Genomic DNA, 14,003 nt, shown 5'->3' on the forward strand with positions numbered 1-14,003 from the left:
CATCATGATCTCCATCATTGTGTCTTCATGAAGTCGTCACGCCAACGATTACTTCTACTTCTATGGCTAACGCGTTTAGCAACAAAGTAAAGTAAATTACATGGCGTTATTCAATGACACGCAGGTCATGCAAAATAATAAAGACAACTCCTATGGCTCCTGCCGGTTGTCATACTCATCGACATGCAAGTCGTGATTCCTATTACAAGATTATGATCAATCTCATACATCACATATATCATTCATCACATCTTCTGGCCATATCACATCACATAGCACTTGCTGCAAAAACAAGTTAGACGTCCTCTAATTGTTGTTGCAAGTTTTTACGTGGTTTGTAGGTTTCTAGCAAGAACGTTTTCTTACCTACGTATGACCACAACGTGATTTGCCAATTTCTATTTACCCTTCATAAGGACCCTTTTCATCGAATCCGTTCCGACTAAAGTAGGAGAGACAGACACCCGCTAGCCACCTTATGCAACTAGTGCATGTCAGTCGGTGGAACCAGTCTCACGTAAGCGTACGTGTAAGGTCGGTCTGGGCCGCTTCATCCTACAATGCCGCCGATACAAGAAACGACTAGTAGCGGCAAGAAGAATTGGCAAACTCAACGCCCACAACTGCTTTGTGTTCTACTCGTGCATAGTAACTACGCATAGGCCTGGCTCATGATGCCACTGTTGGGAATCGTAGCATAATTTAAAATTTTCCTACGCTCACCAAGATGCATCTATGGAGTCTACTAGCAACGAGGGGAAAGGAGTGCATCTACATACCCTTGTAGATCGCGAGCGGAAGCGTTCCAATGAACGTGGATGACGGAGTCGTACTCGCCGTGATCCAAATCACCGATGACCGAGTGCCGAACGGACGGCACCTCCGCGTTCAACACACGTACGGTGCAGCGACGTCTCCTCCTTCTTGATCCAGCAAGGGGGAAGGAGAGGTTGATGGAGATCCAGCAGCACGACGGCGTGGTGGTGGATGTAGCGGGTCTCCGGCAGGGCTTCGCCGAGCTTCTGCGAGAGAGAGAGAGGTGTTGCAGGGGAGGAGGGAGGCGCCCAAGGCTGTATAGGTTGCTGCCCTCCCTCCCCCCCTTTATATAGGCCCCCTGGGGGGCGCCGGCCCAGGGAGATGGGATCTCCAAGGGGGGGCGGCGGCCAAAGGGGGGAAGGGGTGCCTTGCCCCCCAAGGCAAGGGGGAAGCTCCCCCCCCCCCTAGGGTTCCCAACCCTAGGCGCATGGGGGAAGGCCCAAGGGGGGCGCCCCAGCCCACTAAGGGCTGGTTCCCTTCCACTTTCAGCCCATGGGGCCCTCCGGGATAGGTGGCCCCACCCGGTGGACCCCCCGGGACCCTTCCGGTGGTCCCGGTACAATACCGGTAACCCCCGAAACTTTCCCGGTGGCCGAAACTGGACTTCCTATATATAATTCTTCACCTCCGGACCATTCCGGAACCTCTCGTGACGTCCGGGATCTCATCTGGGACTTCGAACAACTTTCGGGTTTCCGCATAGATATATCTCTACAACCCTAGCGTCACCGAACCTTAAGTGTGTAGACCCTACGGGTTCGGGAGACATGCAGACATGACCGAGACGCCTCTCCGGTCAATAACCAACAGCGGGATCTGGATACCCATGTTGGCTCCCACATGTTCCATGATGATCTCATCGGATGAACCACGGTGTCTAGGATTCAATCAATCCGTATGCAATTCCCTTTGTCAATCGGTATGTTACTTGACCGAGATTCGATCGTCGGTATCCCAATACCTTGTTCAATCTCGTTACCGGCAAGTCTCTTTACTCGTACCGCAATGCATGATCCCGTGACTAACGCCTTAGTCACATTGAGCTCATTATGATGATGCATCACCGAGTGGGCCCAGAGATACCTCTCCGTCACACGGAGTGACAAATCCCAGTCTCGATCCGTGCCAACCCAACAGACACTTTCGGAGATACCCGTAGTGCACCTTTATAGTCACCCAGTTACGTTGTGACGTTTGGCACACCCAAAGCACTCTTACGGTATCCGGGAGTTGCACGATCTCATGGTCTAAGGAAAAGATACTTGACATTGGAAAAGCTCTAGCAAACGAAACTACACGATCTTTTATGCTATGCTTAGGATTGGGTCTTGTCCATCACATCATTCTCCTAATGATGTGATCCCGTTATCAATGACATCCAATGTCCATAGTTAGGAAACCATGACTATCTGTTGATCAACGAGCTAGTCAACTAGAGGCTTACTAGGGACACGTTGTGGTCTATGTATTCACACATGTATTACGATTTCCGGACAATACAATTATAGCATGAATAATAGACTATTATCATGAACAAAGAAATATAATAATAACCATTTATTATTGCCTCTAGGGCATATTTCCAACAGTGCCGGGGTCACTGGTGCTGTTGCTTCTACGAGCTAGCTAGCTATATTCTCCCGCGCAAAAGCGGGTCATGAGTGCGGTGAGGGCTGCCATGGACTTTGGCTTTTCTTGGCCGAGGTGTCGGGCAAGCCACTCGTCCCGGACGCTGTGTTTAAAGGCCACGAGGGCTTTGGCATCAGGACAATCGACAATTTGGTTCTTTTTGATTAAGAACCTGGTCCAGAGCTTCCGAGCTGACTCTCCGGGTTGCTGGACTATGTGAGTAAGGTCATCGGCGTCCGGAGGCCGGACATAGGTGCCTTGGAAGTTGTCTCTAAAGGCATCCTCCAAATCTTCCCAGCTACCAATAGAGTTTTCTGGGAGGTTGTTTAATCAGTGTCGTGCTGGTCCCTTGAGTTTTAGAGGGAGGTATTTGATGGTGTGGAGATTGTCACCGCGAGCCATGTGGATACGGAGAAGAAAATCTTTGATCCATACTGCGGGATCTGTCGTTCCATCGTATGATTCAATTTTCACAGGTTTGAACCCTTCTGGGAACTGATGCTCCATTACTTCATCGGTGAAGCATAAGGGGTGTGCGGCGCCTCTGTATCGGGCGACATCGCGACGGAGTTCGGATGACGCCCATATGCGATTTTCGGCCCGGGTGAGGTTGTGCTTATCGCGCCAGGCCTGATGGCCTTCCTCTCGCGCTGGGGCGCGCCCCCTTGATCCATAGATTGATCTGGTCTGACCGGCTCTATTGTCCAGGTCCTGTCGTAGGTCGTAGGTATATCCTGGGGCCGCTGTCTCCCTGGTGTTCGGCCTGAGTGGCCGCTTTATCCCATCCACGCGGTGGCCGGTCTGGTTCATCAGCGCGGTCATGTTTTGACGGTATTGGCTCGAGGGCCTCGTCGTCGAATTGTGGTAGTAATCGACGCTTCGGATAACTTCTTGCTGGGCGTTGAAGCCCGTACTCTTCGGCAGCTAGGACCTGGGTCCATCTGTCGTTGGGTGTATCATGTTCGGCTTGGAGCTATTGTTGCTTCTTTTTTAGGCTTCTCGCCGTGGCAATTAGCTGGCACTTAAAGCGCTCCTGCTCAAGTGGTTCCTCTGGCATGATGAAATCTTCGTCACCGAGGCTTACGTCATCGTCGGAGGATGGTAGATAGTTGTTGTCCTCCGAGTCCTCGTTCCCGATCGGGTCGTTAGGGTTAACTTGCCCCTCCTCCCATTCATCATGTTCAGATGTTGGTTCGACCGGGGCTTCGGGGTCTTGGCGTTATCCGGAGTGTTATTGTCTCTGGTGCCGGTATTGCTGTCTTTTTCGCGACGCGATTTTGAACGGCGCCACTGACGTCGACGCTTTGGTGGTGCCTCAACGGGCTCATCCTCGACCGGATCCTTCCTGTCGTCGCCGTCATCTTCTTTGGGTGTGTCCACCATATAAACGTCATATGAGAAGGTGGCCGTCCAATGTCCGGTAAACGGCGGGTCTTGGCCTTGTTCGTCTCCGGCATCGTCATTCATACCATCGATGTCTTCGGAGGCGTAGTCCAACATGTCGGTTAAGTTCTCGACAGTGGCTATGAAGTGGGTGGTGGGTGGGACGTAAAATTCCCCGCTCTCAGCCCCTAGTCCGGGTTGTGCGCAATTCGGCAGTGATTCCTCTGTAATGGCGAGGGATCGCATTAAGTCTAGAGCGAGGTTTGGACGGGGAAGCGAGAGTCCGTGGAGCTAGGCGGGGCAGGAGTCTCCTGGCCAAGCTCACGTGACGTAGACCTCGAGAGTTCGGAGCTAGTATCCGGAGGCAAGTCCGACTTTCCGATGACAGGTGGAACTTGGTTTAATTCCAGGCTTGCCTGTGATGCGGCCCCCTCTGGATCTTCGGTGGCGAGCTCCATAGTTGTAGAGAGTCCGGCGGGCTCTAAACTCCCGTCTTCGGACCTGATAATATGCTCCGGATCTAAGGCCAGAGCGGTGGTTGGAGCCACGAACCCTTCGAAGATCAAGTCTCCTCGGATATCAGCGACATAATTCAGACTCCCAAAACTGATCTGAGCGTAGCTGCTGATTTGTTCGAGGTGGCCAATCGAGTTGGCACACAGCGAGAAGCCGCCGAACACGAAAATTTGATCCGGGAGGGAAGTCTCCCCTGAAAAAACATCGTTGTGGATGATCGATCGGGCCATCAAACCTTCTGTCGACAGCACAGTGGAACTCTCAATGAAAGCACCAATGTCGGTGTCAAAACCGGCAGATCTCGGGTAAGGGGTCCCGAATTGTGCGTCTGAGGATCGAAGATAACAGGAGGCAGGGGACACAATGTTTACCCAGGTTCGGGCCCTCTTAATGGAGGTAATACCCTACTTCCTGCTTGATTGACTTTGATGAATATAGGGGTTGCAAGAGTTGATCTACCTCGAGATCGTAATGGCTAAACCCTAGATGTCTAGCCTGTATGATTTGTCTTGGCCTCTATGGACTAAACCCTCCGGTTTATATAGACACCGGAGCGGCCTAGGATTGTACAGAGTCGGTTTACAGAGAAAGGAAACTACACATCCGTACGCCAAGCTTGCCATCCACGCAAAGGAGAGTCCCATCCGGACACGGGGGAATGTCTTCTGTCTCGTATCTTCACGGCCCATCAGTCCGGCCCACATAACATAAGCCGGCTCCCCGAGGACCACATAATCCAGGACTCCAGGGGGGGAGGGGGGCACTGCCCCCCGTCCTCAAGACACAAAGTCCGTGGAGAACAAATTTTGTTCACTCGCCTGCATCGACTAATCCGCTGGCAAATTTTGGATGAAAGCAAATATTATTGGTAAGGGTGAAGAAGAGGCAAAGAGCAAGCCGACAAATTGTACACGTTGGCATTCGCCAACAAATATGGTATAGTACACCATACGAAAGATTCTGGCTCATTGTTGTCGGCTATTTTTTTTTTGGTCATCTAGACCTCATGACAAAATTGTTAAGACAACCATACTGACTGACCAATATTAAGGGGGGCGGGGGGTAGTGCACTCAATCTACCTGCGGCAATGTATTTGTTTCCTGATGAGGTGCGAAGCGCATTAAAGAGTTTAGCAACTAAAATCCCCGATGCATAGGTGCATAACTTGTTGTAGTTAAGTTTCCTTCATTTAATAATTTAGCAACTAAACTCTTCCATGCATTGGTGATATTTCTTCGTTTAAGTGTTTTGCTAGGTTCATGTGCTTGGCGTTGTTTCTTCCCAGGGTCACAGACCTGCTCTCTTTGGCAGAGATTAGCACTTGCAGTGGCAATGATTAGCCATGTCATTTTTTTTGCTTATGTGGCAATGATTAGCACTTGTACACCATGAAGATTGGGCCTAATGCACATGAGTTGTCAATGAGCTTACAATTTCTACTTGGCAATAGAGGTTGCAGTCCACATGCAGACAGTGACTATAATTATACTGGCTCATTTCATTCAGTTTTTTGAGACAGAAACTTAATTAAGAAGCATCCTTTCGTGCCCAATAGAAATGGTCAAGTATATGCCCCTATGTAGGGCCAATATTGGCGACATATGTATCAAAACAAAAGAAGCGCTATTAACACAAAAATGTTGCTTGTGCATGCACCAAAGAGGGGGAAAAACAGGCTGTAGCAGTCAACATACTAAAATGTTATACTCCCTCCGTCCCAAAATTCTTGTCTCGTATCAATTGATACATCCGTATTTAGACAAATCTAAGACAAGAATTTTGGGACGGAGGGGGTACAAGGACACTCGTCTCAAGGGCTCTTCCAACAATGAACGCAAGTCCATTCTATCACTTTTACCAACATTGTGATCTTTTCATATGACAATATACTAAACATCCATCCTACTGCAACAGGAGGGAGTTTTTCATAGACATCATGTAGTGGTTGAGAACAAGCTGGCCTGTAATATAACTATCTTGAAACATAGTGGCAAACATACACCACATGATCTTGAAATTGAGAGTGGGCGAAGAAAACATTGTATCTTTGACAGTTTGCCAGACGTCGACTAAATGAAAATTCAGGTGGGCAGTTTGACCCCCGTGATGTTTCCAGAAAAAAAGATTACCTTGCATCAACCATCGTTTGAACCTAGACGCCAGCATGATGAAGATAATAAAAGAAGAGCTTGGAAGATGATGTTATCTTGGTCATGATCCTTGGGTTGGAAAACAGCCAGCGGACGCCAAGGTATGTGCAAGGCAGCTGAGCAAGAGAGTTGAGGAGTTGCATCACCATTTGCATGTCAATCCATCGCAAGAGAGTTGGAAAACAGCCAGCGGACGCCAAGGTATTACTTTTCCTCGTATCTTGTAAGTAAACACTTGACATTTGAATTATGCAATCAATTATTTTAAGCAACTGGTCAAGAATCTGGAAGGAGAAACAAGGGTACATGACATATTTTTTGGCTTCAGATTGTAGATGCACCAGGATGAAAAGTAAAATGAGAAAAATAGTAAAACAATTCAAAAAATCTGATTTTTTTTACAACAAACATTGTTGAGTGTTTCACCTACATGCAAAGTATCGTAAATAAAAAAAATTCATAATGCTGTGGTAAAAAAGAATAAACCCTTCAAATATGATGTTTTTGAAAGCATTTCGACGCACTTAGTTTTTTTTTTTTTTGCCAGACCACCGGCAATGACACTACTTCACAAAAATTTGCAGGTAGGTAGACCACTGAGCAACGTTTGCTGCCAAAAAAGAAAGAATTTTTTTTTAGTTCAGAGCAAAAGCAAACTCAAGACGATAAAAGATAGCACACATGGTGGGATAATCTGGAAGCGCAGCTGCACACGAAAAGATAAACTGCTGATTTACCATGAAGAAAAGATCAACTTCGTTAAACTCTCCACTTGAAGGTGCAAGGAGCTGTCAACCATGTACATATTATGTTGATATATTACAAAATATAGTTCACTTTATTATAATCAAGAGCATATATTACAAAATATAGTTCACTTCATTATAATCAAGAGCCTGGCACAGAGTGCAACGTGGATACACTAGTGAGTGTGGACATCAGAAGCCAACATCCTCACCCGGGATTGCAAGCACATTATAGACAAATAAAGACATCATATCAAATGGGAACAAAATGGCTATTGACATGAAAAGGAAATTAGTAAAGTACTCCATCCGTTCCATAATTCTTGTCGTATTGAACCAAAAACCACGGCAAGAATTATGGAACGAAGGGAGTAACTGATCCATGAGGAGCAGGAACGAAACAATATTAGGAAAAACACAAACTATTTGACCATGCACAAAACAAATGTATGACATTGGGGAGTGAAACCCAGCGATTATGAGCACTAATCCTTAGCCTACATCAGATCTAGCTCCAACAAATAATCGAGCGGCTACATCATCTAGAGAAGTCATTTTCTTTATTCTATACTCTAGACACCCAACTATTGCTTAAGAAAATCAGATATGGATTAGAACAAAAATCAGATGCCATAACAGCATCATGTGTATGTTACTATTAGAGCATAGCAATGGCATCAATAAGATTAAAAAAAAAACCTCTGGCGTTACAAGTTCTAGTGATGGAGTATTACTGAAACAAAAGTATTCCACTGTTGGCTAACCAAAAACTAAGATTAAAGTGATGAGTATGTATATCAGCATCTTCCTTGGTACCCAGTCAAGCAAAAAGCTTGTTGCTTCACTGAGTTTACGTTACACAAGAATATCCCCCCCCCCCCCCCCCCCATTTGTTGCTACATGAAGAATCATCTATACAACTTGGCACTTTCTTCCATATGTCAGCATACACAAATACAATGGGTGATAAATTACTCACTCTTCAAACATATTGCCGCCCTTGCACAGAAAAGAAAAGGTTAGAAAATTGGAAACAGTATCCTAAGCTCACCTATTGCAGCCCAAATAATTATAGTTAAGAATTCTGAGTTTGCAGGGCAATGATCAAAAGAAAAATGCCTATTCTTGTTTAATTTTCCTTGATATACACCTCTACTCATCAAATAGATTGGGTCACGCAAAATTGTTAGTGAGCTTGCATATATATGTTGCCCTTTTTATTGGCCTTTGGAGAAGACTGAAGAGAATAGGACCGCAGCCTGAAGATAAACCGCAGTTGGCCATGTAGGAAATATCAACAGAGTCTGCACTGCATTAGCCAGAACTTATCATGGCATGTCATTCATGATATGATAACTGACGCCTGGTATAAATTGTGGGCAAAATAATGGTACCAGCTTCAACAAACTGCAAAGCAAATTCAAAAAGCTATAATCAAGATTGACCTCTCTCCTACAGTCATTCAATGCTCAAAAATAAATAAATCAAGATTGACCTCTAGGAATAGAAGTTTGCAGTCTGATAGGAACATTTTAAAGCTACATTTATCCCAAAGAAAAATCTATGGTTAAGTAACTATTAAACTATGGTTGTTCCAGAAGATGGAGAAGAACAATATTATTTTGTTTGATACAGCGTGTACATGGTGCCATGGATCAAGTAAGACTCAATGAAAACAAATGACACCTTTTGCCATAAAAAAACAAATGACAACTTAATAAATAATGAACAGACAGATAACAGGTGACCTAAGAGTAGCAACCAATGGCAGTAGTAAAATCCCTTCGTCGAAATATTCGCTTAACAATGTTACTGAACAGCCTAGGCCCATTGCAGCTTGTATTTGATTACTCCACATCTGAACTGGGAGCTGCCATCGAGAAGAACAATTTTAAGTGACGTGCTCCTAACAGAAATATTAAAGATCCATGAAACACCAACGCACTGCTTTTTGTATGACACTCAAACTGATTTTGTTAGTAAATATAACATAGCACACACCTAGAGTGTCAGTTTTAGTATAGATCAAGTAAAAAGTGGCACCAACAGGAAAAAAAGCTTGAAGTGAAGCATATAGCACACACCTGGAGCAAGCTTTGGCGAGAGGAGAAAGATGTCTTGATTCAAGAGTACATGCACCACCATGAGGCATATCCATCAGACTGTAAGATATATACTGCAAAAATTATCGACATTATCACAAATTGTCACAATACACAACTTCAAGGTGAACCATGCAACTTGACTACAGAACAAAAAGGACACGAATAAAGGAATGAGAACATGCTTTAACGAACACTGGAGTTTTATGATAACATATGTATCTACATCCCTTCTCATATGATTCATAGGATGATACAAACCTGGCTACTTGGCAATCAACAACACATTCCTAAATCTGAGTAATCATTTTAAGGCTGGTTGATGCAACTATGGTGCTGCAATTGACGCCCTGTATTTGATGCTAGGATGGTGCACAGTTTTCTTTTAATGTTTCTTTCTTTGCCTTTGCTTTCACTTTTTAGTTCGTGTTTGTAAGTCTCCCGCCATCTTGGCGTTCTAATACAATGACGAGAACTTAGGTGCCCGTTTGAGAAAAAAAAATCTTGCTGTACATAAAGGGAACTAGGAAGCAGCCAATTCTTCCCTCATAAGGACGAAAAAAAAATGAATGCTAGATTGCCACAATGTACCACTGTAAACTACGCAGAAAGAAAGGGAACACCATTGTGGTAACAACCTTTATCACCTACCATGAATCATGATCAGTACTCCCTCTGTAAACTTCTTTAGTGACCTAAAACGTCTTATAAAAGTTTACAGAGGGAGTACTTGTTAACTATTTTACCAAACCAGAGGTAATTGGCCCTGACATGCAAACCATGTCTCAAATGAATTCTAGATTGGTAAATGGGAGGGAAAAAAACGAGCATGAAAAATCTCTACAGAGAAGAGCAGATCAAACTGAAGTTGATAATCTTAAATCAGCCTGCATAGAATCTGAACACAAAACCTGTGATGTGAGGATACCATTTAGAAGGCCTATATCTGAAGGAAATATGTAAAGCATATATTGTGCGAAGAAAGACTGATATTTCTCATAGCATCCTAACCTTTTCCTGAATAGTCCATGTGATTTTAACACAGTGCAGAAAGTGAAAGCAAGAACGGCCAGGCAAATTTGGTCCAAAAGGATAGGAAGCAAGACAATGTTTTTAGGATTTGCACATGTGACATAATGGTAAGTAATGTGCAATTAAATATTTTGTTCTGAAGTTCATACATAGATTTTCTAAATAGCAGTTTTACATGCAAAGGAGTAGTGTAACTGCCTAAAGAAGAAAATAGCAGTTTTCTGGAGATGTATTGCCTGTCAGCTTTGTCATATATTCAGTTGCTGCCATTTTAGTTCTTTAACGAATCATAACTGTACATACGGCAAACCAAATGAATAATCACACAAAAGAAGCTGCTTGCTATCATAATTGTTGCACAAGAAGAGTCCAATCAGGAAATGTAATGACCTATTACTGAACAACTCCACTGCTTCCAGAAAACCTCTCCATATTTTCGCCCTGGAGTTCCTTCCTCACTAAGGACACATTATTCCAGCGAGCAGCCTCAGCAAAGATATTAGATAAGGCCACTTTGGATGCTCCATGGTTTGGATCAATCTTGGCCAATTCTTCCGCAGCCTTTTCTCCTAAGGCTACATTTCCATGTGTCCTCGCGGCTGCAAGGATGCTGCCCCATATCACCACATCTGATTTCATAGGCATCATCTGGATAAGATTTTCTGCCTCTTTCAAGTGTCCAGCTCGACCAAGAAGATCAACCATGCAACCATAGTGTTTAATTGTTGGTTGGATTCCATATTCTCTCCTCATGGACTCAAAATGGTGCCTCCCTTCGGTTACCAGCCCAGCATGACAGCATGCATTTAAGACACCAATGTATGTGACAGAGTTGGGCTTAATATTGGTGCTTTGTAGTTCTGAGAACAGTTCAAGCGACGTGTGTGCATGGCCATGGATGGCTAAACTGCAGATGATAGCATTCCAAGGAGACACAGAAGATAACTTATGCTTAACATAACTGAATAATTGAACTGCATCAGCGACACTACCACACTTTGCGTACATATCAATCAGTCCAGCACTCAGGTTGTCTGTAAGTTGGATTGATTTGCTGATTATATAGTCATGAATAAATCTGCCTTGCTCCAATGTGCCAGAATCGGCAACTGCGGATAGAGTACTTGCCAAGGTGACATGGTTTGGTTCAACACCAGCATCCATCATCAAGTAGAATAGCTGCAAAGCCTTGTTTGAATGTCCACTCTGTACATACCCAGATAACAAAGTACTCCATGAAATTGTGTCCCTCTCAGGCATGTCATCAAACAGTTGCCTTGCTTCATGCATTAGATTCCTCTGTAGTAGACCAGACATGAGAGCATTCCAAGATGCAATGTGTGATTTGTCTGATAATTTGAATTGCATCCGGGCAAGGTCAAGACGACCACAAGAACCATAGAAATGGATAAGGGTCGCTTGTACAAACGGATGGGCATCAAAACCATCCTTCAGAATGGCTGTGTGTAGTTGCTGCCCTTCTAAAACCGCAGCATGTCGAGCACACACCTTTATCAAATCAACAAGCAGCGCTGCATTGCCCCTCGTGTCCACCTCAGCCATCATGGCAACATATGCCCTCAGGGCTTCTGATGCACAATCTGCACGGATATACCCATCTATCATCGTCGACCAAGAGACCGCATCCCTTTCCGGGATCCTCCCAAAAACCTCAGCAGCCATATGAACCATCCCAGTCTTCAGATAACCATTAAGCATGGCATTCCAAGTGACTGTGTTCTTATACGGCATCTGCTCAAAGATCTCACGGGCAAAACAAACCTGTGACGCTGCCGCATAAGCATGGACCAGGTTGGTGGCCACAATGAGAAACCCATCAAGCCCGCGTCGCACGGTGACTCCATGTGCCACACCCACCGGCACCGGCGGCCTCTCCTGGGCCAGAGCCGTGAGCATGCCCGCAAGTGTCACCTCGTTGGGAGGCACGTCCTGGGCGAGCATGCCGCGGAAGACGGCCACGGCGTCCTCCGCATGGCCGGCACGCGCGAGGGCGGTCAGGACGGTGGTGTACGAGACGGTGTCCCTCTGGGGCATCTCCGCGAGCATGCGCCGCGCGAGGTCGAGCCGGCCCGCGCGGGCGAGGGCGGCGAGGAGGGTGTTGTGGGCGGCGGGGTCGCGGAGGGCCAGGGGAATTTCGTCGAACAGGTGGTGGGCGAGCGCCGGCGCCTCTGGGGAGGGGAGCCGGGCGTAGAAGGCGAGGAGGGAGTTGCGGACGAAGGGGTTGGAGGCGAGGAGGCCCGACTTGGCGGCGAGCGCGTGGAGCTGCTCCCCGTGGCGGAGGCGCGCGCCGGACTTGAGGGACGAGACGAAGAAGACGGCGAGAGGGGCGCCGCCGCTGGGCATGTGCTTTCCGCTTCTTCGCGGCAATCCGCTGTATCTGCCTCGGCGAGAGTCCGCCGTCCTCCCGTCGCTGCCCGCCGCCGCCTCCCGCCTATTCCGATGGCCCCGCAGCCGTCCGCCTCACCGCCTTCCTTGTTTCATCGCCTCTCGCTTTGGTGAACGATGCGCCGTTGCCATTCTTCTCACCGTCGAGATCTCTACGAGGTGAACTCGGGAGCACACGCTCCTCGATACGTACCCAAAAATAATACTTACTCCAACGTCATTTGATTTTTTTTCAGTTTTGCTAAAGTACATCTAGATAGTATGTCATAAGTATTGCACATCTAAATAATGGCATGGCCGCGTAATCGCTGATTGCATCTTTTGATTTGTCAATCGCAACTTTTTGGTTTGCCGTAGAGGCTTCCTGCTCCCCCGGTTGCAGCATGGATGGTGTGGCATGGTCCTGTGCCCGTCAGTTTCTTTTTCTTTTCAAAATGGCAGAATTTCTGCATATATCAAAAAGATAAAGGTTGCTCGATTAATTACGAGAAACTGAGCAAAAACCAGCTTGCCTAGTTATTAATAGAAACCCGGGCGAAACCATCACAATCGCTGAGCGGCACACTCAGATACCACACGCACACCACTTCAAAGCGGGTCTTATCGAGACAGCACACGGGCGTCACCGTCATCACTCCTCCTCTAAAAGGTGTCATCGCCATCTCTAAACCCTGAGCAAACGACTCCGACTTCGCCCTAGGCGATCCTCGACTCAACCCACATTGTAAAGGCATCAGGGAGTTGCATGAAGATCCCGATCCGTGCTACAGCTCAGCCAGCTACGACCAAACAACGCAACTCTGGCTCCGACAAAGCTACGAAGGACAAAACTAGGCACGTCTGGCACCGCGGAAGATCGTCGAATAGTTCACCTTCAGCCAGTCATCGTGTACCACAGTGCCCATCGATTGTAGCTTTCAAAAGCTTCGCCAATAGAAGCTTCCTGCTCCGCCGATTGCAGCATCTCTAGTCATCGGTGTGGTCGCGTGCCAGTCAGTTGCAACTTTGAATTTCGTCGGTTGTAGCTTTCGGTTTCACCGGTATAAGCTTCAAGCTCCACCAGTTGTAGCATTCGTGGTCGCCATCGTGGCCGTGTGCCCTGCCAGTTGCAGCTTCCGATTTCGCTGGTCATAGCGTTTAGCTTCATCGGTATACGCTTCCAGCTCCGTCGGTAGCAACATTGGCGGTCGCCGGCGTGGTCGCATGCCCTGCCGGTTGTAGC

At 46.6% G+C, this 14,003-nt stretch overlaps 1 protein-coding gene across 3 annotated transcripts; it reads right to left on the reverse strand.

Annotated features, from left to right (window-relative positions):
• Positions 1–8,268: 8,268 nt before the first annotated feature.
• Positions 8,269–12,959, reverse strand: LOC123122833 (pentatricopeptide repeat-containing protein At5g19020, mitochondrial). 3 transcript variants are annotated; one of them, XM_044543191.1, is made up of 4 exons: positions 10,766–12,959; positions 9,326–9,417; positions 8,990–9,111; positions 8,269–8,648 (listed from the first exon to the last, which is right to left on the reverse strand). In XM_044543191.1, the coding sequence occupies exon 1, from the start codon at positions 12,737–12,739 to the stop codon at positions 10,769–10,771; it is 1,971 nt and encodes a 656-aa protein (XP_044399126.1). In that variant the 5' UTR covers positions 12,740–12,959; the 3' UTR covers positions 8,269–8,648; positions 8,990–9,111; positions 9,326–9,417; positions 10,766–10,768. The 3 variants fall into 3 exon arrangements, with proteins under 3 accessions (XP_044399126.1, XP_044399125.1, XP_044399124.1); XM_044543190.1 differs by lacking the exon at positions 8,990–9,111; XM_044543189.1 differs by having other exon boundaries at positions 8,269–9,111.
• Between the last annotated feature and the right edge of the window lie 1,044 nt (positions 12,960–14,003).

The sequence above is a fragment of the Triticum aestivum genome, chromosome 5D (genome assembly GCF_018294505.1).
Source record: "Triticum aestivum cultivar Chinese Spring chromosome 5D, IWGSC CS RefSeq v2.1, whole genome shotgun sequence".
Classification (NCBI taxonomy): Eukaryota; Viridiplantae; Streptophyta; class Magnoliopsida; order Poales; family Poaceae; genus Triticum; species Triticum aestivum.